The sequence below is a fragment of the Homarus americanus genome, unplaced genomic scaffold, assembly GCF_018991925.1.
Source record: "Homarus americanus isolate GMGI-L3 unplaced genomic scaffold, GMGI_Hamer_2.0 scaffold40248, whole genome shotgun sequence".
NCBI classification, from domain to species: Eukaryota; Metazoa; Arthropoda; class Malacostraca; order Decapoda; family Nephropidae; genus Homarus; species Homarus americanus.
In genome coordinates this window covers 10,139,722-10,164,603 of record NW_024712526.1, presented here as the reverse complement: position 1 = coordinate 10,164,603, position 24,882 = coordinate 10,139,722, and the positions used below count along the sequence as shown (strand labels likewise).

Below are 24,882 nucleotides of genomic sequence, written 5' to 3'. Positions count from 1 at the left end.
ACACCGTACTGCTGATATAGAGTACATTTATGTTTTAAATAGCATAAAACTCTCGGAGGCCATGAAAGGTAGAGCATTAAGCATATAATATAAGCAACATTCCATTCTTATTTCGTACAACAACTGCAGTTGAGTGAGGCCACCCTGCAGCAGGTCGGTGTGCCTGACGCAGGAGGAACATGCGGGTGGTGGACTGCGCAAGGCTGTTGTCTGTGCTGTGTTGATTGGGATCCATAATATGTCCTCTGGATGATGCACCTCGCCTAAAACACAGGTACAACATTTATCCACCCCATATATACGAGAATATCTTTCATTTTGTTAATAGTAAAGTAAAATACACGTCATTAATGGTGGATAGACCTGAAAGACTGTCTCATTATTGCATCATTTTCACCTTATTTTGGTGGTGATGCTGAAGCCTTTATGTCTTATCTTGCGAGGCTCTTATGTAACCTTACCTAGGGGTTATGGGAGGCCTAATAAGCCAATAGTACATCATTTCATATATAACAGATTTTCACCTTATATAAATCACAATTACAGTACTTCCTTTTAAATATTTGAGTAATGATTGAATAAAGTGAAGTTATATGAGGTAATGTGTGATAAAGGGTTTTTCTTTAATTTTTATTATATAATTTTTTTTCATTAGATCTTTATTGATGCTTGTTTGTAATGATAATTCAGTAGTATGTGTTGTAAATCTTGTCTAATATTTATATTATTGATGTAGCTTTGATCATTATAGTTTTGTTATTGAACTTTATAGATAAATACTAAGTTGTGATGATTATTGAGACTAGATTCATTTTCTTTCGAAGTTTAGAATTTTAACACAGCTTAACCATCTTGGCCAATCATACTAACTTAACTAAACCTACCCAAACAACCTAACCAACCTGACCAATCATACTAACTTAACTAAACCTACCCAAACAACCTAACCAACCTGACCAATCATACTAACTTAACTAAACCTACCCAAACAACCTAACCAACCTGACCAATCATACTAACTTAACTAAACCTACCCAAACAACCTAACCAACCTGACCAATCATAATCCAACCTAACCTAAATTGACACATTTACCCTGCTAGATGGATTAACTTAGTTGTTGAAAATATTTAAAATAGATTTCATTGTACTGTATCTACAATTATAACAACATTTCGTCTGTAAAGTTTGAAGAAAAACGGATAAATCCATACAGACCCTTTTTTTTTGACGTAAGAGTTGTTAATTATTGGAGTAATTTGCCAGCGAGTGTTGTGTCAGCATTAAGGAGTATGTACTTGTACTTGCTACCAAAAATGACTAACCTAACATAACCTAACCTCTGGTAATCTAATATAATTGGTGTAACTTAACCTTATCTAACCTAATTTGTTTAGTTAGTTGTCTGAGAATGCCAGGTGAATATCCTTTGACAGAATAAATTACTATGAGTTTTAAGTAATTTACATAGAAAATTAGGTGCTACTATAGTGTGCGGTCTATAAAAATATCTTTATTCTAACCTAACCTAATATTATGTGCTGGGGTACAGAATTTACCCACCCCAGCAGCAATGATCAGGAGAGCCAAGGTGTGGTGGCTTGGGGTAATATTCCCTGGAAACCTTCACAGTTGTAGACATTATCTGATGCATTTTGATTTTTTTTTTTTTTTTGTCAATAATAGTGACTACTTTTCGGCTCTACTGTACAGTACCGGAGGACTAGAAACAAAAATTTTCTCAGTTTTTGTTCTAATTATTATATGGTATCTGGTAGTGATATTTTTCTTCTGTATTTCATATAATGCCATTGAAAAATAAAACTCATGAAAATGTTTTAGTTTTTTTCTTATGTGTACTGTCCAGTAAGTTTTAGCTATACTGATACAGTAGTTAAGACTATCTTAAAAAATATAGAAATTACAATATTGTAAAGTATTGTACTGTATATATATATATATGTACAGTATTGTAATTTTGTATCTTTTCTTTTTTCCTCTTCACCACTGATCGGCTTGTTAGCTGCTTGGGCGATCGGTCACGTCTCTATAAAATATATTTTCATGAAGTTTGTATATACAGTAAAACCTCGATTAACTGACCCTCGATTATCCGACTTTCGGATTAACCGTCAATCCCGAACTCCTAATTTTTTTTTTTTTAATTTACGGGGATTAGCCCACCCGGGCACAGGTCACTGACCCACATCGGGGCCGGGGGCGATAATGTAATAATAATAATAATAGTAATAAAGAACCATATAAAAATGAAAAAAAAATCAAGAGTGAGAAACAAAATGTGTATGTTGTGTTGTCAATAGTAAGAGAAGTAATTGAGACCCTGCAATTGTGTGTAAATGAGGTAGAAAGTCAGATCAGCAACCTGGGACTTGGTCACAATTTTTGTGATGACATGTTCTTTGACTTTTCCATTTTTTATTCACGGTTTCTGTGCTGGTTCATATTTATTTACTAAAGTGGTTAATGTTTTAAAGCAAATTCTACTGAAATATGAATGGCAAGTGAACAAAAATGAATAGAGGGACTTAAATGAGGTAGGTTAAGGAAAGGTACTTTGAAAATGTATGTTTTATTTCCGTAGACTTTATGTACTATTAACTGACCTTTTGGATTATCCGTCGGCCCCCTTTCCCCCATATGTGGTCGGTTAATCGAGGTTTTACTGCATAAAATTCTGTAGTGTACCCAGTGACTAATGAAGTTAATTTTGATATTCTCAGACATGCGTGTGGGACTGGGAGCAATTGTCTGGACTATATTAGTCATAGGAGGTGCATCTCTTGTGGGCCAAGTGGTGCGTGTGCTGAGCATTGACTTGAGGGAACCGCTGGATGACGGTCACGATACAAGGCCTAGGCGCAGAGAATCAGCCCAGGTGGTCCTCGACTCTGCGGCCGACCACCTGATATGGTTTATGCAGGTCAGTTGTGCAGCATATTACATCTCTGTGATGCTGACAGGTAGATATACAGTATATTTAATTTTTATTTTATTTTTATTTGTATTTCTCCTGACATATATTACTTAGCTTACATCTTGCACTTTATTTTCACCTACATATACCCATACTTGAGTTTGTCTGCCATGAATCCAAGGTCTGGATTTAATTAACAGTCTGGTTGCTTGGGGGCCAAATGTGAGAAATTAAATGACTGCCCCTCACATATAGTCATTCAAACATGCTTAAAGTTGATACACAGACTGAACTTCTTTTCTTGTCATGGCATAGTGCTTGTATTACCCCACAATTTTTTTTAATGGTTTCAAAACAAACGGTCCCTAGTCCTAATCAGCCATAGCTCACCTAATCTAATCATTGGGTTTATTAGAATTGGGTTCCATTTGATCAGTCACTGGGTCAGCTTTAACCACTTGTGTATGGGTCCCCTCTCTTCTGAATGAAATCGTCTGGCATTAGCCAAATAAAATATTAAAAGTGGCATCCCCATAGTGAAAGGGTTAAAATGCCTAGGAACACAGGACAACCTCAGCAATTGTGGATCTAAGAAATGACATTTGGGTTAAGTACCTGACATTTGAGACTGCAACATGGAGAGCAGCAAATCAGGTAATCCTGACTAGTGTGGGAAAATGGCTGTAAAATATTGATGATGCCTAACACAAGGTCACTGCAATTATTTGTTTATTTACCTACAGATTTCTGATCTTCACCTGAGTGTGTTTCAAGATGCCACAAGAGCGACTCACTTCAGGGAGTTTGCCGCCTCCACTGTGGCCACCATCAGACCTGCAGTTGTCCTTGCCTCTGGTCAGTACCAAGTATTATTCTTCTGGGGGCAAATGTGTTTGGATTTATGAAGATCTTATCAATGTGGTTCTGATCTCTTAATATGGTACAAAATCTTATTTACTGGTAATTTTTTATTAAAACCATTAAATATACAAAACTGTGCTCATTCCTTTTCATAATTCGCTATAATAATCCTGAATGTACAATGAAATACTGATCCCAACTAACAGTGAAATTGTAATAAGTTTTTGTTTTATAATAATGGTTTTTCTACTGCCATTTTTTTGTATCTTTAAGAGTACTGTATTGTCACCTCTTATATCCTGATATGGGCAGCATGATAGGTGCCCCCATGCCATCTTAGCTGTACGCAAGTAAAACATCAATTACAGTACTGTATATACCTTCATATAACTTAAGAAATGTAGTATTTTTCAAAACTCATTGTACTGTACTAAGTTTCTCTGTTGGTAAAGTACACAGAGTCATGCTGATTTTATTGGGTTGTATTGTAGGGCATTTGTACTGTTTTCTCATCAACTTATGTTAGATTGCTTGGTGATATTCTGCAGGTGACTTGACAGATGCCAAAGCTGCCGATATGCTGGGTTCTCGACAGTACGTTGAGGAATGGGCCATATACAGTAATGTTCTACGCTCAACAGGGGTCCTGAACAACACTGTTTGGCTGGACATTAGAGGAAACCATGGTAGTAATTTTGGGTTTTCTCAGACATGTTCATCTTATATATTCTTGTCTATTTTTCATGAAGAATTTACTCTGTTGACAGTCTATATGTTTAATGCCTTGGCCCCACTAGTGCTAGTACTTAAATGTTGTGGACACATTTGTCTTCTGGTTCCTCTGAGGGTGTACAGTAGGTGTGGCTACCTCTTGGTTGTGTACATGTAAGTAGAGTGGAATTTGCTGGAACACTAATGTCAGGATATATTTCCTTTTGGAGACAACTGACAACTTCTTATTGGATATGAGATCTAGGGATGGTCTTTGCTTGTGAAACGCGCTGGTGATAAAACACGAATACGATGAACACGTTCGTCGGCTCAAACTCCCTCTTGCTACATGATGAGACTGCCTAAGGATATAACTGAAATTTAAAAAAAAAATTGTTTTCTTTGTGATATTTGTTGCCATTGCATTTCACATTCTAATTTTTGTTTTTCAAAGATCAACACAAAATTTATTATCCCTTAAAATATCAGATTATAAATACTGTACTGTACTGTATGATAGATTAAATACTGAAGAACTGTAGTGACTCTTCACATACCTGTTCACTTACCAATCAGCTGCCTTACTACAAACTGACCATAGGCCTCAGTTGTAAGCTTCAAGTGAACAGACAATAGTAATAATTATTTGTTTTGGTATTGCTTATACAGTACAGTACATTACTCATTAAAGTTAATTTTGTTCTTTGCAGCTAAAAAATTCAAGAAAAACTTTCTTTTGTTTTTTATGTAGACAACTTCAATGTGGCATCACTGGCCAGTGAAGAAAACTACTACCAGAAGTACAGTATTCAGGGTCAGCGTCACCAGCGGTCATACATGTATACCTACACTCGGGGTTCAGATTCTGTGGCCTTCATTGCCGTTGATGCCTGTCTTCTACCAGGTCCTAGAAGACCTTTCAATTTTATTGGTAAGTGTATCATCCGTGTCTGGTGCTGGGTTGGTGTAGGAAGTGACTAGTAAATTACATGAATACTTTATCTTTGATTCTTGTTGTTGAGTGAAACATCCTAGCAGAAGACTATGTTGAAAAGGAAATTTGGTGAAAGTAAATGAATGTCTGAGTAAGATAATGAAATTGCCTCTTTTTAATAAGGAGATGAATGTGTTAGTGAAAGCTACCAGAGAATTTTGTTTTTCTTGCTTGGAGTTGTGAAAAAAATACAGTACAGTACCATTGTTAATACTAGACTACCAGAGCAATGAGGATTTTTCCAACAGGAATGGTGACTGCCTCAGAGATGAGACTACTCGAAGAGTTTGAGATGGCCAGCATGCGTCATAACTACACTATATGGTTTGGTCACTATCCCACTTCTTGCATACTCTCGTCGGAACCTGGGATACGTCGTCTGATGGGCCGTGGACTGGCTTACATGTGTGGTCACCTGCACACTCTCGGTGGCCTTGTTCCTAACATGTATACGCGACAACACACAGGCTCACTGGAACTGGAGTTAGGAGATTGGAAAGATGGCCGGATGTGAGTATGTGATTTTTTTTTATAGCTTATAGACTTTAATATTGCAATATCACTTGGCAGGCAATATATCTCACTTGAAGATTCTCTGAATAGCAATTTTTTATGTATTTAACCATAATTTCTGCAGGTACCAGTTCTACTTTTAATTTTGTTTTAGTCAAGCCAGTATGCAAAATTCTCTGATAGTTGCATGCCCCCCCACCCTACCTCACCTGTTTTGTTGCTGTTTTTTTCCTTTGAATATTTTTGGTGCCTAAATTGGAGATGTGATGTGATGTGTGTTAATCCTTCCATTCATCCTCCTGTATGTCTGTTCCTCTGTTAAAGGTTTCAATTGTATCTTTTATGTTCAGGTCTATTTATATTTTACTATATTCAACATATTTATAGACAATGCAGGGTTATACAATTCAACAGGTACACACTATACTATACATACACAGTGTAGGTACAGTATATGAAAAATGTACCTAGACAGTGCAGATATACAAACAGTGGAAAACAGGGAGGTACCTGTAATTTCACCAATGATAGCCAACAAACTTATTAAATCCTTTGAAAATACAGGATTAATTTGATTTTACTTATGATGGTATTTGCTATCGTGGCACATTACCTCTTGAAGTTACTGGAAATTTAATATTTTATTTCTACCCATCACCTGGACATTTATCCAATTTCTTTACATTTTTACTTCTCTAGAATTCAAAGCTTGAAGTGATTTTTTTTTTATGTTAGGATTTTCCTTCTGTCCATTCTGTTGTGTATTTATATTTTTATTTTATGTTTTGACACAAGTTTCCCCTACTGGTAATGGTATATTATGTGTCTGTGATTTAAAGGTCAGAATGAAATGTTTATTATTGCAGAGTTGTGCCCCATCATTTAGTGAGAATATTTAACTTTATTTCCCTTCCAGTTAATCACATACAGTGCTCTACTTTAGAATGATTGGATTACGTTAAAAAAAATCTTCACTTTAGGAATATTTTAAATACATTCTTATAATCTCCATCATAATATTTTCTTGATTATTTAAACCGTAATAACTTACAATTTTCAACTCTGCATTATATATCCTTGTTACCCTTTTTGTATTTTCACACAAACCTGCCCTACACATTCCTTTAACCTCTCCAAAGCCTTCTATGCTTCTCACTTATCCTGCACTCTCATGGCTTCTTCACCTTCTCAAACCCTACTCTTCCTTAACAAGCTAATTCCTCTATATATCATACTCTTTCATATTGCCGTTACCATTTTACAATAAGATTACTGTAATTACATTTTCCGATTGCAGTTTTCGGGTTGCTGCAATAGACCACGGGCTGTTTTCTTTCACCGATCTGAATCATGGCACTTGGCCCATCATCCTTGTAACAAACCCCAAGCACGCATTGTATGCCATGAAGCACCATGAACCACTGCACCTAATTAAAGAATCGACTCACATCAGGTCTGTTTGTAAGCGTGGTATAGTGTAGTGTAGTGTATATATAGACTCGGGTTTGGTCATGAATAAAGGAAGGTGGCGAAGGTAGACAAGGTCAGGAAAGTGATGATGTATGTAAGTAAAATAATAAGACACGAGGAGAGAGGGAAGTGACATGGGTGATGATGCCTGACGGTGGAGGAGATGGTATGCTAATTTATCAGTGCAGGAAATGTTGTACTGTAAAAGCATGGACGGATGATAGAATGATATAATAAATCATGAGTGGATGATAGATTGATAACAAGTGTGGACGGATGATAGAATGATATATAAATGCTATTATTGCTATTTATTGTATATCATATGTGGCTTAATATACCATACCTATTCCATCACATTAGGGTAAAGTTGACTGATAGCTAGATAGACACATAAATATACCATATATAGATACAGTAGATAGATGTAAATACAGATAGATATAGTTAGATAGATAGAAATAGAGATTGATAGATAGATGTAATTAGGTAGTTAGGTATAAATCCAGTATACATATAGATAGATTGTTGATGAACTAAAATCATGAATATGTTTTTATAAAGGAAGTGACTTGTAAGAGAGATAAAAAAAATAGAATATTAAGGTTTTTTATGAATGCGTCTGTCTTCACTGTTTTTGATTGTGTCTCTTCACTGTGTCTGTCTTCATTGTATCTGTCTTTACTGTATCTGTCTTCACTGTATCTGTATTCACTATATCTGTCTTCCAGGGTGTTGCTGTGGTCTCTGTGTGCTATCGCTGAAGCTCGAGTCAGAATAGACGACTCGAATTCCTGGCTCGCCCTGTCTCACGAAGAAGGACCCCTCTATGTAGCCAAGTGGAATCCAAACACTTATGTCGAGGGGTTACACTTGATTGAGGTAATTGAACTGCTGTGGGATTAGATTACTTGTATGACCTTTAATGCTATTTCTCACTGGTGTATGTACGGTATCTCTTCATATGACTCATTCAGGGTAAGTGGGGTAAGTACATTAAGTTTCTTGTTATTTGAGACTGGTTTCATTCACTTCATAAGGTGCATTAGAGAAATGCACATCATCTAATGTGCACCAAACAAAACTGCTCATATCTTGAAGCATGATTTAAGTTGGTTCGCCCCTCTTATTTTATCAGAGCTAACGGAACCGCATCATCTCCATAGAACGGCCATGAAAAGTTTCCTTTCGGTTTCATCATTAGTTTTCCATGCATCACATTTACCATTCTATTTTGTGTTTCTTCATATGTGGCTGCAACACTAATTCAATACTTTAATACTTCTGTATATCATTACCAACTACATTTTTATTTCTTTTAATTACATATCATCACGTATCGGCTTACTAGCCATTTGGGATGTTGGTCTATCCAGTGATAATACAGAGGGAAACCAGAGTCCGGGAAACCTCTGGTGTTTGGTAGTGTCACACTGGATAACACCATTCTCACATGTGTCCAGGTCAAGCAGGACCTGAACCAATGCCATATTGGTGATAAATACGTGCATTACCGCTGTACAGAACCTCTTTATTATCAAAATTTATTGCACTATCCATTTATGCTCTAAATTAGTCCTGTGATATAAATATACTGTATTTTAAGCTAATTCTAATTATTTACTTGTCAGGTATTTGCAAGAGATGCTAGTGGTCGAGTAGCAACACTTACACAACCGTTTTCTCTGGATGAATCTCAACCTTCATTTCGTTTCTGGCCAAGAGCACTTCTCATGTCCAACATCTCTATGTTTGTAAGTACAGTATTCAGTATCCTTGTAGAGCTTGGAGGAGTTTATTAGTGGTTTAGATGATGTAGTTGAGTGTATTCAGCATATATGGGACATAAAATAAACATGTGCAGGTCTAAAAAGATTCAGATTGATTTTTTTTATTCAAGTTTGAAAATTATGACTTGTACTGTGTTTATATTTATGTTATAGTATGTTTTTGTTTTAACGTTTCAGGCTCTTGTAAAAGAAAACAGTGATATACAGTATATAGCAGATGATGTTGGGGTATGAATAGAAATAAAGTCAATAATATAGACCACCACTAACTACAGCAAAATGAAAAGGTTTAAGGCAGTATATGGAGAGGACTCTAGATTTTCGATATAGAAATGAAAGAAAGTTGTTCCAGTAGATTAATATAAAGGATGGAGGTAACTCATACAAATGAATATATACATTATTTTAATAAAGAAAATACCTTACATAATGCCAGTGTCTCCCCCTACCCCCAAATCCCTTGCCTCACCTCCCTCACATCACCACAGGACACACACCGTACACCATTCTAATTTTCTCCTCAGAAGCCTTTATGGTGCAGAAGGTGGACTTGTTTGCTCCATACTCGAGGGTTAAGTATCGTCAAGTTGTGTTTCAATAAGTTTGGATGCACCCTAGTCCTAATAAAACCCAATGTTCATGTGTCCCATTTCTAATGAAGCCACAGCTCTAATTGACCCTAATCATAATAGGCCCAGTCTTGCCGAGTCCCAATCTTGAGATTGTGACATTTAGCTTGGGACTTATTAACAGATAAGGTCCATCGGATCCTACGTTATAATATCCTCAAACTTAAAGGCACATTTTGATGGTCCCTAAAGTTAATGGCATAGTGGTATTAAGGATTCATATTCATTTTCCTTTAAAAATGTAACTCCACTTTCCTGAGAGTTTGGTTCTTTAGGTTATCAGCTCCTATGTTATACAGTGAAATAATATGACATTGACCACAGTTCTTGCATACATTATGAGGTGCTTGGACATAACTGATGCGAAAAATTTCACATAATCTGAAAGTACGCTAGATTTCCCATTGCTTGAGACCAGTTTCATTCATTTCGAATGGTGCATTATAGTGATACACACAATCTAATGCGTGCGAGACTAAATTGCTTGTATCTCGTAACGTGATTTTGGTTTATTCTCCCGTCTTACCCCCTTGACCTCATGTGGTTTATGTACTTTTGAGAAGATAATTAACAAGGAAATATGAGTTCCTTTTTTTTTTTTTTCTTCGTAATTTCTCTTTCCCCATGTCAATTTTATCCACACCAACAGAGATGGAGACACTACTTGTTTCTCTTATTGGACCATATAACTCTTAAGGTGTGTTTGTTCCGGGTTCAGTACGGAACAACCACTTGGTTTTCATAACAACCAATGTGTAAAAATGCATAATGGAATTAATTTAAATAAATGTCTTCAGTTGATTTATTCTGGAATGATGTATATATATTTTTTCCAGTTTCAGTTCCTCTTTGGCATTATGGTGTGTGTTTGTGTAGTTCCCCTGTGTGTGCTGCGCTACATTCATCATCTAGTACTAGGTATGGTAAACTCTTTCATGAGTGTAATGGAAAATTTAAAGTAATAGAATAAATAGTGAATAGATTTCACACCAGTTGTCTTTGTGAGTTTATAAAAGTAATACAATTTCTGAATATTTACAATATTTAATTATAATTCCAATTGTTTTCAGAGAGACGCATGATCCGTCCTCGTCCAAAATGGAAGATCTGCAACATGTGGCTCCGCAAGTTATGGGTCTTGGTCTCTGTTGATAGACTCTTCTGGCCCATTGTTGTTACTGCTGTGTACTTGCCTGTTGGTAAGGGAGGCCTATTTATATTTTAGCAGTCTGTTATAGGCATGTACAGTATAATGAATTAATTTGCAGCAGGTAACAAGTTATTAGTACAGTTTTATTTATTTTTATTTTTATTTTACAATTGTTATTCATTTTTTTTGGTGCTGCATGATCTAGTTTTTTTATTTACGTTATTTTTGTTGCGCTGTGATAGCCTAAGGGGAGTTAATATGAGAGTAAGTCCCCTAAACTTTGATTTAACTGACAGTTTGACTCATATTCAAGTTAGGCTCACCATGTATATGATGGTCAAGAAAGGCAAAGCTGGGTAAGTTGACTGTGGAATAAGAGGTGAGTGTTTGACCTACATATAAAGAGTTATATAGTAATTTGTGTGAAAAAGGTATGAGTGGATACAGTGCTTGCCTCATGTCCTAAGTATTTCTGGCTCAGTACTGAGCATTCCCTATTGAAGGAGGCATGTAAGACACAGTACAGTCGTGTATAAACAAATGGGTAGGTAAAGACTTCATTGTAAACATTTTGTACTACAGGTATATTTATGACACATAAGATGCACATATTTTGAAGAAGATTAATACCTCAGTTGCCCCTAATGGTTATTGTTTCATGCTCTCATTGCTATTGTTTTCAGGGCCGTGGTTTGTGGGTGAAGTAATTGAAGGTCACATTGGAGTCGTATTTGCCTGGGGAACTATTGTAAATAGAAGCTACCTTCCAGGGTCACTGACATATGCATATGGCTTTTTCCAAGTAAGAGGACAGTCCAGTGCAGATGGATGAGCAGTATAATTTTATCAGAAAAAAAATCATTGTAATCTGAGATTCATGTACTATACACTAATATGTGGACTATAATGAAATAGAAAGTACTATATACTGTGTAGTGGACTCCCATTAGTCTTAAATTAGTTTTAATTTACAAATTTACTTCACTATTCCAGTGCACTCAAAACCATTAATCCTGCAGATTACATTATCATTATAAAAAACATAGAATTCAAATGTTTATTTTTTTTTAATAAAATTTTATTTTCAGATGCTGGTCTTTCATCTCCCTCTCATCTTGGCTGTGGCACACTGCATTGACTTCAGGTAAAAAATATTGTTTATATAGATAAATAGATAAGGCTAAACTGGGTTAATGTTTTACTCTGTAATGATGTGTGCTGAACTGGTCACCATTCATGTCAGTGCCCTGAGCACAGTTATCCCTTGTTGCCTGGGAGTTGTCTCCTCACAATTTGGGAAATGTTACAGAGGGATTTATTTATTCTTTATTTAGTTTGATATCTTTTGTTTTCATTATAACTCTCTCATATCTTAATAAAAAATATTGACAAATAAAATACTGGGCCAGTCATCTACTATAATACCACTCATAAATTTCACAGCACACAATCAACCATCTGTAGTGGACCAACTTAAATTCTACACTTACCAACTCCTCTTACTTCCTTAGTCACAGATACTTCAATAAAGACTTTTCCAATATTTCAGATTCTTGTCGTTATATGTTGACCCCCTGTGTAGTTTTCCCCGTTACCTGTGCCGCCATGTGTGTGTACTGCTACTTATAACAATGCAGGTGAGACAGCCATGGAATCTTTACTTTCCTTAAAATTATGTATGTACAGTATATAATGAGATACTACTTATATATTCTGTACATTGTCTTTTTATATCTGTATTTTTTTAAATGGTTCTCATTAGTCTGGAGAAAGTTAGTTGTCATGGAGGAGAATTAAATTTTGTTTCTGGATTTATATCACATTTATCTATAGTGAGTTCAGTAATGACCCTTTATAGCTTAAACCTTTGTGTATGGAGTCCCATCTCTGCCGAATAAAATTTTCTGGTAGCCAATTAAAATATTAAGTGACGTACCCTTGGTGAAGGGGTTAATGGAGATAGTCTACTAACCCCTTTCTGCTGAATAAAATTGTCTTGATGTTAACCAAATAAAATAATAGAAGTTGAATCCTCTTATTGAAGGAGTTGAGTGTAGGTGTGATAAATTCTTGGATGCGCTTGTTTTACAGATGATAACGGCGTACTCCTTCTGGCTAGCGTATGGGACAATGGCACTGCTCTTGGGACCCCTTCGTACATGGTCAGCCATTCTTGGTATCATACTGTGGTACCAGTCATCAACAATGCACAAAGACCTACTCAGGTAAGAATACAAACAAGATATGGTGATTTTATTTATTTACTGTACCTGTATTTAGTTGAAACTCAGAGATTATCTTAATTTACAGAGGCGCTGCAGAAGTTTGGGCTCCACGGTGCCAGGATTGGGATGATGATACAATCAGCAAAGCTTATGGGAGTCAAGAGCATGTTGCTCAGAGTGACCTCTGACTCTTCAAGTACTGTACTCGTACAGTATATCTTCAGGTGTAGTAATTTTCTTTTCTGTGATTTATTTAAACTTAATTTATTGCCTAATGATATGGCAGATCCTATTATTAGATTTTTAACTGGCCATTGTGGATTTTCTGTGATTTTACAGGAGATAGAAGAGTCTGTCTTGTTCAGTAGATCCTTCATATTCTCTGTAATGCAATGTAGCTTAATAGTTTGTGGTAGCTTATACACTATGGTCAAAATGAAGCTATTGATTTTCAGTTTTTGTTGGTCAGAATTTTTTTTTATAGAGGACTGTACAATACTCGTATTTCAAGATATATTTTGTGCTAAAGTGAAAGTTAATAATTCTATGAATTATCAAAATAACAGTTGCCTTATATGAGCAGTTGTGTAGTGAGAAAAGAGCATTACTATAGTACAGTATTTTCCTCGTCCATTTATTTGTTATTGGTTAATTCTTTACTATTTTTTATGCATTCAAGAAGATAAAATATTTATTTGAGAGATTTATCTGTGAACTTTACTGTGCTTTTGTCAGATTGGTGTGTCGTGATGCACAACTCTTTATTTTAAAAGAATGTGAATGAAAGGTTTGCATAAAAACAAATACAAATAATTAGTTTTAAAAGAAACATAACTAGGTTATTAATCTTTGAAATTTGATTTTTTTTATATCTTTAACATATCACTTGTAATAAGACTGCACTATACTGCATCTCTGCTTTGATAAGAGGACTCAGATGAATGGTACTGTAAAGTTTGTTAACCCCACGAGGTTCATGGCATTTACCCTGTTGTGTATTGGCCAAAGAGGGTAAAAGAGGTCATCCTTCCACTACATAGCTGGACTCCTAGTTTCTAAAGTAATAGGGTGCCTGAACAATTTTTAATTAAAGAAAGAAAAATCACTGGATTATGACGATGACTCCTGAACCATATCCTGGTCTTACCTTATTATAGAAAACGAGACCTCTGACCATCATAGTGCGTTGATATCTGTTTTGAATGGCTAAGACACACTTCTTTAGGAAATCTCCTTTATTTGAAATTGAAGAGACCAGTTTTATAGTGGAAAGGTGAGCTACTTTTGTAATTAATCTCCTTTGGTCAAGCCTCTGTGGACCTAGTAGGGTTAACAACTATCACAGGACAATTTGTCTGGTGCAGATTATAAAATGGGATTGTAGGATCATTCTTTGATTTTTTGTTAAACTGTGTTCTCATCTACTTGGGTAGAACTGCTGTACAAATCAAGTGTATAAAACACAATAAAATGAAGTATGAAGTTAAAAAAGGAAAATATTTTGAGGATAAAATATATAACAATATTAAATTTAAGTAAAATCTTTATATATGTTCAACTCCAAAAAACTTTCACATGATAAAGAGCTTTCTGTTGCTTGCTTGGTTCAGTGCTGTTAAGTTTGCACATATATAATATATTGTTAAGACCTGTGTTACCATCCCCTCTTCTTTATATGTGTATGGTAAATGATGTTTCCTACATGCATGGTTTTATGATATCATGTGTTGCTGTATGTAAGACTTGTTAACATTCTCTCCAACTTGTACAGTTCTGTCTCCTATTTTCAGGTATATTTTATTTATGTTTCATCACCCAACAAAACAGCTTGTGGTACTGTGAAATTTTAAGTCTTTGCTGAAGGATTAACACACACATTACACAAATTCATAATTGTGTATAAAGTACTGTACCCTGTACTGTATAAATCAGAAAGTATGTGGGAAAACATAACTTAGTTTAACAATAAAAAGTCCCAAGACTGACTCACTTTGTACAATTACAATATAACATTTTTAACAAAAATCTACTACTGAGAATGCTCTTCAAACTAAATAATTTGCTTTATCCTCTTTGCCACTGATCTGCCTGTTAACTGCTTGGGCTGTTGGCCACATCTCTGTTATGCACTGCTAGCAAGTATTGGTCTTGCACTAACTCAAGAATGTATCTGAACCTTTGCCACTGTTGGTCAAATCTAGTATCAAATGAGCTCACGCACGGTGCACCTTGATCACGATTAAATTCCTGGCATAACTGTGTTTGGATAACATTAATGCATACAAGTAAAAGAAAATTAGGATGTTGTGAAGATTTGGCACCCCAGCTTATTTCGTCTGATGATTAAACACCCTAATGCTAACCTAATCAAACCAGACCTAATCCCCCCAGGTAGCATTATGGTGATTAACCATCAGGTGAAATAAACTGGGCTGTCTAAGCTTTACATTATCAGAAAATTTAAATCATGTGTAAATAAGACATTTCATTGTCAGTTAGATTTTCCTCCAATTTGCTTTTCGAGTGATTATGTATTTTTGGATTTTTGTGTAAAAATATAAAGAAGCATTGTAGATGACTTAAGAATGTAAGTATTATGGATACATGTAATTTTTTCAGCTTTTCATTCTATTTCAGATTCAGTCCATATTAAAACTCACTCAGTCAATCCTTATCGTTCTCTGCACTGATATATGTATATTTTATGTAAAGATACAGTAATATCTTGTACTGTTTTTTGTCTACAGGAAAGAGGATATTCAAAACTGTATGTCTGAAATGCACCACCACAACTACCTTTGCTTCCACTGTATTTATAGCGCCGATACTTGTCATATAACTCCCTGATGATGGTGATAAATCTTTGAAATCCGCTACACACACGAGCTATGCAAATAAATCTGGGCAGATGCCTTCATACACTCGAAATATTCTTATAATGTAGTGCACAACAGATTATTGTGATTTATTACAAATTCTACCTTAGTATATACAGGTATACTGTATAATAATCATAAATAATCATTATTAGAAATACTATGCTGCATCTTATTTGCTTTGTCAGTATGAAGGCATCGTATGTTGCTGAGTAATTGTATTGGTATATCTATATAGTATATAAAGTAGTAGATATGCATCATGTATATACAGTAGTTGATATGTGTCATGTATAGAAAAACTAAGGAAACATTGAAGAATGTATTGTACTACGTATCTCATTGTAGGATAAATTTTCTTTGGTCAATATCTCCTGACAGCTTATTGTGTTTATAAATCCATGTGGAGCTTGTATGGCTATAGAAGAACAGTCCCCTGCACTTATACAGTATACTGTACTCTCGATTTAATGGAATCCGATATAACAAACTCTCGATTTAGCGAAAAGCATTTTATCGTTATTTTTCGCTCGATTTAGTGAACTACTTCGCGAAATTGAGATTAATGTACCTGTTACAGTGTGCTGGTGCATTTTGTGAGATGTGGCAACTCTGTGGAAGGCTTATCTAGTAGCCTTAGTTTGGATACTATTGTGAGGTTCCTTAGGGCCATTCTGGGAGTTTTAATACCATTAAAACAAACACAGAGCTGCCACATTTCACAAAATGTGTCAGGTATAAGTGCAGGCGACTGTATGCAGAAATGTGATATTAAATAATTTTAGAAGATTATCATAATCAAATTTGCTGCTCTCCTGGGTTTGCCTTCCAAATATTTATGAAATTGTTTGAATAAGGTTTCAGAATCATAAAACCAATATGAACATGCTTGTGCAACCATGTGCTGGTTGTACACTTTTAACATCTGTTGTTTTCTTAATGTGTAGGGAATCAAATTTATATTGTTGTATGCATGTAATGTCAGAGTTGAGTGAAAGAAATAGTGGTACCGTACTGGGTGATGACCTAAACTTTATGTTGGTATACACACTGAGAGTTATGAAGGTGTGCATGGTGGACAAGGCAATGGTACAAAGAATGTAGACAGAGAAAGAGTACAGGTACTTGAGCTTGGACATACAGTACATTGACAGTGGTACAGTAGTATGCAACATGTTATATAAGAAGAGGGCAAGTAAGCTGATCACTCATGAGTCAGCTGGCACAAAAACCCAGATTGACGACAGTCTTATCAGGAAATTAGATAGGAAGCATCTTAGAAATGTAAAGGTTATAGCAAGGGTAGAATTTGCCTTGCAGCACAGATTGCTTGTGTATGACATGTTGTTTAAAAGGTCTTGGGAAAGGAAGAAGATGTATTTTCTGAGAAGGAGAGAGTGAAAATGAAGAGAAGGGTTTTATACTGAGCTGAGAAGAGTGGAAATAGCCAGTGTAGTGAGATGCTGGGTCATAATAGAGTAAATTTTGCTAGGCACAGTACTGGCATTGTATGATGGCCAAAAAACTAGTGATTAATTTAAGGTGAAAATATAGGTTCATTTGGGATCTGTCTTATGGTCCCTTCTGCTTATGGTGGTGCTAGAGGCAATATCACAGGACTTTAGGACTGGTCTGCCTAGAGAGGCTAATGACTTAGTACTGTTAACAGATAGTACTGAGAAGGTAGTTCAGAGGTAAGAGGGCAGCAGGGTATTGAGAGTACAGTATTGATGACGTTTTGTGTATAGGTAGGTTGAGGTGGTTTGGGTATGTGAAGAGAATGGATGAGACCAATTGGGTCAAAAATGCAAGAATGACATGGGGAAAGATGTTTGAAATGACATTACGAATTAAAAACCTGGGAAGACAGTGTGCAGCATGAAGAGTTACCATGTGGTAACTGCACCTAACCCCTGCAAGCATGGAAAATTGATGATGATGATACATGCAAATTTTAAACAATGCATACAAGTTGAGAAGACCTAATGTACTTGAATGAAGGGTTCACTGCAAGAATGCTCAAGAAGTAGAATGTAAAATAAAAGCAATTCATGAACAAAATAGTTAAGGATAGATCTGTGATTAGATATTAATAATCTTGATAAAGGTGTATTAACTGGAAATAACAAAACATGCTATGTTTTAAAGATAGTGAAAAAGGGAATGATACCTTCTACACTGTTACAGAGAAGTAAGACTAGTGTGTTTTGGTGTAAAAATTTTGTAAAAGTGACTTTGTTGTCATATATTGTAAACCAGGGGGAGGTTTAGGTTTGTGGGAAAAGAAAGTTTGCTATTCTGGAACCATTGGGTTGCTCTCTTCTGTTTTATTGCATCTTTCTCCATAAATTTTGTGCAGGATTTAGACAGTAAGGGGTAGTGGGCAAGCAAGCATTGAAGGGTGATGGTTAGGGCAGAAGTGGGTAGTAAGGAATAGTAAGTAGGACCTTTAAGGGCACCTTCTTACCAGAGTGGGGGGTGGGCGTGCCAGCACACACCCAGTACGGTACCTGCCTGGATCTCGGATCTACCACTGACAACATATGTTCATGTGCAACACCAGTACAGGGGGTCCTCATTATAAGTGGTTTTGAACTTAAGTGGTCAAATAATTGTGGACCTCCACGTAAAAAGTTCCCGCAGTTAAGAGGATTCTAAGGCTAAAATCCGTCAATCTATAGGAGCATTAACGTTTGAGTGATTGAAATTCCCCTCCGCCTCCCACTCTCTGAATGGTCATCCTTTTCACCTGTGCTATGCATGCTCAGTACCAGGCACCTGTGTCCACAGGCATTATTTTGAAGTGCTCCAAGAACTATACTTATCAACTTTGTTGCACCTTGATGACATTGGTGGACTATTTTTGTAGCCATCAGTTCCAAACCAAAGCAAGGTGGTGTAGTGGCTAAAAGGAAGCATAGTAGCTATGGGATGGATGTGAAATTTGAAGTTACATGTCATAAGAAAAGTGGTGAGCATTTATCACTTTACCATTTTCAGTGAAATGAGTGTGTGAGTGCATGGTTAGGTAGCTTGCGCTGCATCAACACACCGACCTCAAACGAACTTTAAGTACCTTAAATAAGTTGTGAAGTTAAATAATTTCATAAAATATTGTATAATCAAATGTTTTTAAGGTATATATTAATGCTAAAAGATACCAAATTAAACTTTGAGTGCCACTTAAAATGTGATGGTCCCGATTAGACCCTATTCCTATTAATTCTTAAGGGAATCAATTCATCTTTATAAGTGGTTTCATTAGCAGTGGCTTTTTTCTGGTTCCTATTAACCACTTACAATGAGGATCCCCTGTATTACATAGCACTGATCTGATGAGGTAGTTAAGGCACTAGCATGAATTATGTAAGGAATATGATATTCAGTTTCTGCTAGCTATGACTTTAATGTTTACTTAGAACCTTTAGGGATTTACAGTACCGTAAGTGAATTGTCAAAATGTTCTGCCTCTGCTACTCTACCTGAAGTGAGGAAACTATCATACTGGCCATAGATCAAGATATTTGTAACATAATTTAAATGAGGTTCATATTTACTCAAGAAACACTTCCCAATGACTTTCAGTAAAAAATACTGTACAAAGGTGATAAACATGACCAAGAAAGCAATGGATATAGGAGGAGCTTTGGGATGCCCTGTGTCTCATCAACCATTCCTTCAGTTAAAAGAGGAATTCTCGATTACTCATATGAAAACCTTGATGATGATGATGTGTTGGCGGGAGTGTTGAGGTGTCAAGACGTCCAAGGAGTATTGGTTATGTTGTTTACCTTAAGTGTAAAATGTTCAGTAAGTGATAGATGTATAATAGAGATTCATGTAACCTGTAATCAAAATTTCCAAGTTTATTTAGAATGTGATATTACATAGTACGTATTGAACTTGTTTACTGTATTGCAAGTACACGAGGTTAACCAGATACACTAGCTTCGCTGCTGTGCACAATAGCATATATTGTTGGATATTTTAGTATTAATATACTATGCCTATCTTTGGATTCATGATACCTGGAACAAAGTGATAATGATTACTCTCAGTCATGAAATACTGTACTGGTGAGCCCCTTTATATTCTTCATACTCAGGATAAAACAGTACTGTATTAAATTATAACTAAACTGTTTAGATATACCATAATGTATTTAGGATGGTATATCATGTTGCTAATACCCTATAAAGTTCTATATACAGAACAATATTATCATATATTTCAAGAGTATTATGATTGGTCGTCATTTTATCGTGGAATACATTTATTGGTTGATTAATTATTAATTTTCAGTTTTTGTGTCGGTATTAAGAGTGTGATTTACTGTGTGTGTATCAACCAGTTTTAAATTTTTAGAGTTTTAAGTTACTTCCATTTTTCATTGTCATTATAGTTTAGTTAATGGGTTAGTTTTGTGTCGTACAGTACTTGGTCTTTTATAACTCCTCAGAGCAAAAGTGACTGGGATTATATTATGGATTATCGTAATATAATTCTTTGCATTATATGTAATGCTCTTTCTTACTGGTCGATATTAATTTTTTGTGGATAGTTGTTCGTAAGGATGTACATTTTATTTTCTATCCAGCATTACTACTTCAGTGAGCTTTATTCCTTGTGATCTCACTCATTTATTTAAGCCTGGGAAGAGACTGTTGGATATAGACAGGTATAAGTACATGTACACTGTACAGTCTCCCAAAAAAGTATTGTTCCCTTTTCTCATTGATGGCATGTGTCACAATGGATGAATATTTGCGATCACTAATTATGATTCCTGCATTATGTTAGTAGGTCTGCCTTCCTAGTATCTGTGAGGTTGCCAGTTATTATTTCTGGCATTTGTTGTAATTATGGTGAATCACTGTGCTCCATCTTTGGTACAATAATATAATGATATTAATGTAGCAAAAATATATCAACGGCAGTCAAATAGTGGGTGTTTTCTGCTGGAAATCCATGACCAATACTAGTACCCGAGACCAGGCCCGGATTATGGGGAGGGCGTACCTGGCGCACGCCCAGGGGCCCCCCACATCTAGGGCCCCGCCCACAACATTGTAAAAAAAAGTTTTAGAAACCTTTACCACAGAGCGATAAACAAGTGGAACAGATTGCCTAACACTCACTGTGCACCACTTACCGTAACTCCACCCGGCCGCCACAAATGTTTCCTACTATAACTCATGATTGGTGAACTGATTTAACTTATTCAACACAGAGATTATAATAAAATAATAAAAAGGCTGTATAAATAAGTGAACACTACACCACACAAACTTCTTCAAGATCCAAAACTAATTCTTCAATCAGCAGTAAATTTCCTTGAAATGTTTCGTTGAAAGAAAACGAGACAGTTTTGATGCCAATGAGGAAAAGGAAAAGATCTGGCAGGAAGCACCGAGTTTGTCCGTTCAGGTCGTCAGAGGCTATCAAACGTACGGCTCGCTCCACTGGATTATGGACGTTCAAGTGAAGTGGATCTCAGTCCAAGAGACAATTTCCGAACAAAATGCTTCATCACAGTCATTGATCAACCAGTGGTATCCCTAAACGAAAGGATTGCTCCATACACGTTGGTGAAGGATCACTTCGGCCTTTTAAGCAATCTGGAAACCATGTCGGCCGATGCCATTCATTCTGCTTCAGAAAATCTTCTGCAAACTTATGGAAAAGATATTGATGAAAACATCTCCAATGAAATGATCTCAATTCTCGTCTCTGGTAAAGTTGTATGCAAAAGCCGCGGATGAGCCCAATGAGTCGTTTTATTACAATCAGCATTTCCAAATGTAAAAACGGTTTTGAGGATATATCTGGTGTTAATGGTCTCCAGTTCTACCGGGGAGCGTTCCTTCTCAAAAATGAAACTGATCAACAACAGGCTGCGGACCAAGATGCGCCAGGAGAGACTCAACAATCTGATGCTATTAAGCACCGAATCAGACATTTCAAGAGAACTTCCATTTGACATTGTGATACGTTTATTTGCTAGAAAAAAAATCACGCAAAGTGCATTTGTAAATGAATGTATACGCTTTCTTTGAATGGAATAAATAATTTGTAAATGTGTCATTATTACTAGATTTTATTGTTTCTATTGATCTTGGATATTACCTAAATTTAATTTCAGTTGTCAGCAGGGAGCCCCCCCCCCACTACTAGGCGTCGCCCAGGGCCCCCCCAACCCCTTAATCCGGTACTGCCCGCGACTCATTGGAAAATACAGCTTGCACCGACAGACATGGAGAAATGTCACTTTCCGAATAACAGTATAGCTATAAATCAATGTTTGTTAGCCAAGCCGTTGTTCGATCTCCTTGTTGCTTAGGCCTGTGTCGTGTAGGGTGATGATACTGCCTCTTGTTGCCTGTGATGTCTCCATATTGACATTGTCTCATAGTGTGTATCAGAGAATGTTCCATTGCCAGCATGAATCATGAGATGATATGTTATATTCATAAATGTTATCTCATCAATTGAGGTAGAAATGATATCGAAATCCAGTAAATCATAATGTCATTGTAATTGGATATGGCATCATTATACACCTGTAATTACTGTATTTGCAAATGAGTGTAATATCGGATCGTGGTGTTTCATATTTCATTCGAAGCGATTCCATTGTAACCTCGGTTCATGAAAACATATTAACGTTATATTTCTATTTGGCAACCCATCCCCTGGGGCTGACATATTATCTAAGGTGCATAAATCAGCGAGGTTACTCATGACGTTATTGGTTTTGCAATGGTATCACAATTCATCCTATTTTTTTTACATTATGTAGAGAATAATTGGTTTACTGCAGGTATGGCGATTATCAGGTGCAAGAAGAAAGAGCAAAAGATGCAACTCACAATCAGAAATACCAACCAAACCAAGACTGCTGTGCATGTGTTATTGTGTTCATTTTCAAATATATCAGGCCTGGGGGGGAAGGTGATACTCTTTGGGGGAGTGTACATTGTTTAGTGTACAGTACTGTATACCTCCCCAGTTATTTGCCTAATAACATTCCTGTTCAAGCCTGGTCAGTCAGTCTTTCAGTAAAAATGTAGGTATAATTGATCGGTGTTAAGATTAGGCACCTTAGTTTATTTCACCTTAAGATTAACCACTCTAACATAGGGTGTTTAATTATCTGGTGGAAGAAGCTGGGGTGCCTAATCTTCAAGTGACTCTGTATCATAATTCTAACTACTGTATAAACATTTACTTGAAAGGTAGTCATCAAAGATTCAACATGAGCGATGTAGACTTCAAGTTAGTAAACAAATCCCACTTCATGGCGGGGGATGAGTGAACTTATGTTACAAATATTGTGTGCTTACTCCCTTATTGATTGGTCATTCAGTGCTTTCAAATGTGAGAATTAAAGTACAGTACAAGCTGTAATGTAATGTGTGTTCAATATTCAGTGCTGTAATGCTAAATTATTGTTCAAGAACTACCTCCTTGTGGCCAAGGAAGAAATATTATGTGAGAACAAGTTATATAGATGTACTGTACTAAGTAGACAGGTAGAGAACACAGTATTGTACAGTATCACAGCACAGGTCATTATTATTATCTCCAGTGCAATACTGTACAGGTAGTCATATCGTATAGTTATCCAACAAGTGGTATTTTTAAATATGAAACAGACAGCTTTTAGATAAGGAACATTTACTTCAGCTGTTTATAAGAAAATAAACTTGAAAATTTATATGAATTAAATTTTAAAGTCATTCATGGTAGTTTTAAAATAAAAGTTCAGGCCAGGATAATTTGAGAAAAGTTACACTGAATATTATTTCTATAGACAAATACAAAGTTATCCTGCTGTGGCTACACCACTCTCCACATAATGTAGTTATTCAATTTGCCAAACTTATCATTTTCATATACATTACTTGATAATTATTAATATGAAATCTACAGTAATAAATAATATAAATTCAATTTGTGTTTTCCTTACACTTGGCTGAGTTGCAGAATAATTATGGCATCAACTGCAAGGGTTCACACTTATTGAAAGGTTACACTAATTTCACCTACAACTGTATATGAACTGCAAAATTTACTGAATTATGTTAAATTACAGCGATAAGAAATGAAAAACAAAATTTATAAAGTAATTGGTAATGTTGTTGCGGTGTATGTGTTACCATCAGTAAATAATAACGTGTGACTTTTTACCCAATAAATACGTATGTACTTGCCTTCAGTGCCTAGCAGAAACGTAAACGACCGCCTACGCGACTAACAACCCAATTAGTGGCAAAGATGATAAAGCAATAATTGAGAAAGTGCAGTAATTCACTTCTTCTCGACTCCACTCTCCATTGTTGATGCCAAGATAATATACATGATAATAACAGGAACCTCCACTCGTAATAAACCTGAAGCTAAACGGTTGTGAGGTCTTATATAGCGGGGGTAGGCGTGTGGCTTGATGGTTGACCTCCACTTTGGCGGCGCTGGTTACCGACCTTGACCATGAGGCGTAGGCTGGGGAATTTGCAGGGGTCGGCTAGTTAGAGAGACACGGCGTCTGTAGGGGAGGAATCCACTACACAGTCACGGATGTCACTGAAGGGAAAAAAGTATTATACAGGTATTCCCTTATAATAATTACTACAACAAACTTTCTTGGGGTAAAATAAGGCACTGTAGAGAATCACAGTTCGCCCATCATGTTGGATGTTCTAATGTTTGTTTTTATTAAATTTTATGT

The 24,882-nt window shown here is 36.0% G+C and overlaps 1 protein-coding gene across 7 annotated transcripts; it reads left to right on the top strand.

The window, feature by feature from the left end:
• The first annotated feature begins 134 nt into the window (after nt 1-134).
• Nucleotides 135-24,107, top strand: LOC121862415 (transmembrane protein 62-like). 7 transcript variants are annotated; one of them, XR_006088227.1, is made up of 17 exons: nt 135-274; nt 2,742-2,941; nt 3,679-3,790; nt 4,345-4,482; nt 5,259-5,438; nt 5,750-6,011; nt 7,312-7,467; nt 8,216-8,366; nt 9,116-9,238; nt 10,740-10,821; nt 10,974-11,102; nt 11,737-11,855; nt 12,142-12,197; nt 12,603-12,690; nt 13,145-13,278; nt 13,345-13,502; nt 16,026-24,107. XR_006088227.1 is itself a non-coding variant. In XM_042360701.1 (17 exons), exons 2-16 carry the CDS (start codon nt 2,744-2,746, stop codon nt 13,464-13,466), a joined length of 2,031 nt encoding a protein of 676 aa, XP_042216635.1. In that variant the 5' UTR covers nt 135-274; nt 2,742-2,743; the 3' UTR covers nt 13,467-13,502; nt 16,026-24,107. The 7 variants fall into 7 exon arrangements, 6 of the variants coding, with proteins under 6 accessions (XP_042216635.1, XP_042216626.1, XP_042216646.1 ...); XM_042360701.1 differs by having other exon boundaries at nt 13,364-13,502; XM_042360692.1 differs by having other exon boundaries at nt 13,364-24,107.
• The last annotated feature ends 775 nt before the right edge of the window (nt 24,108-24,882 follow it).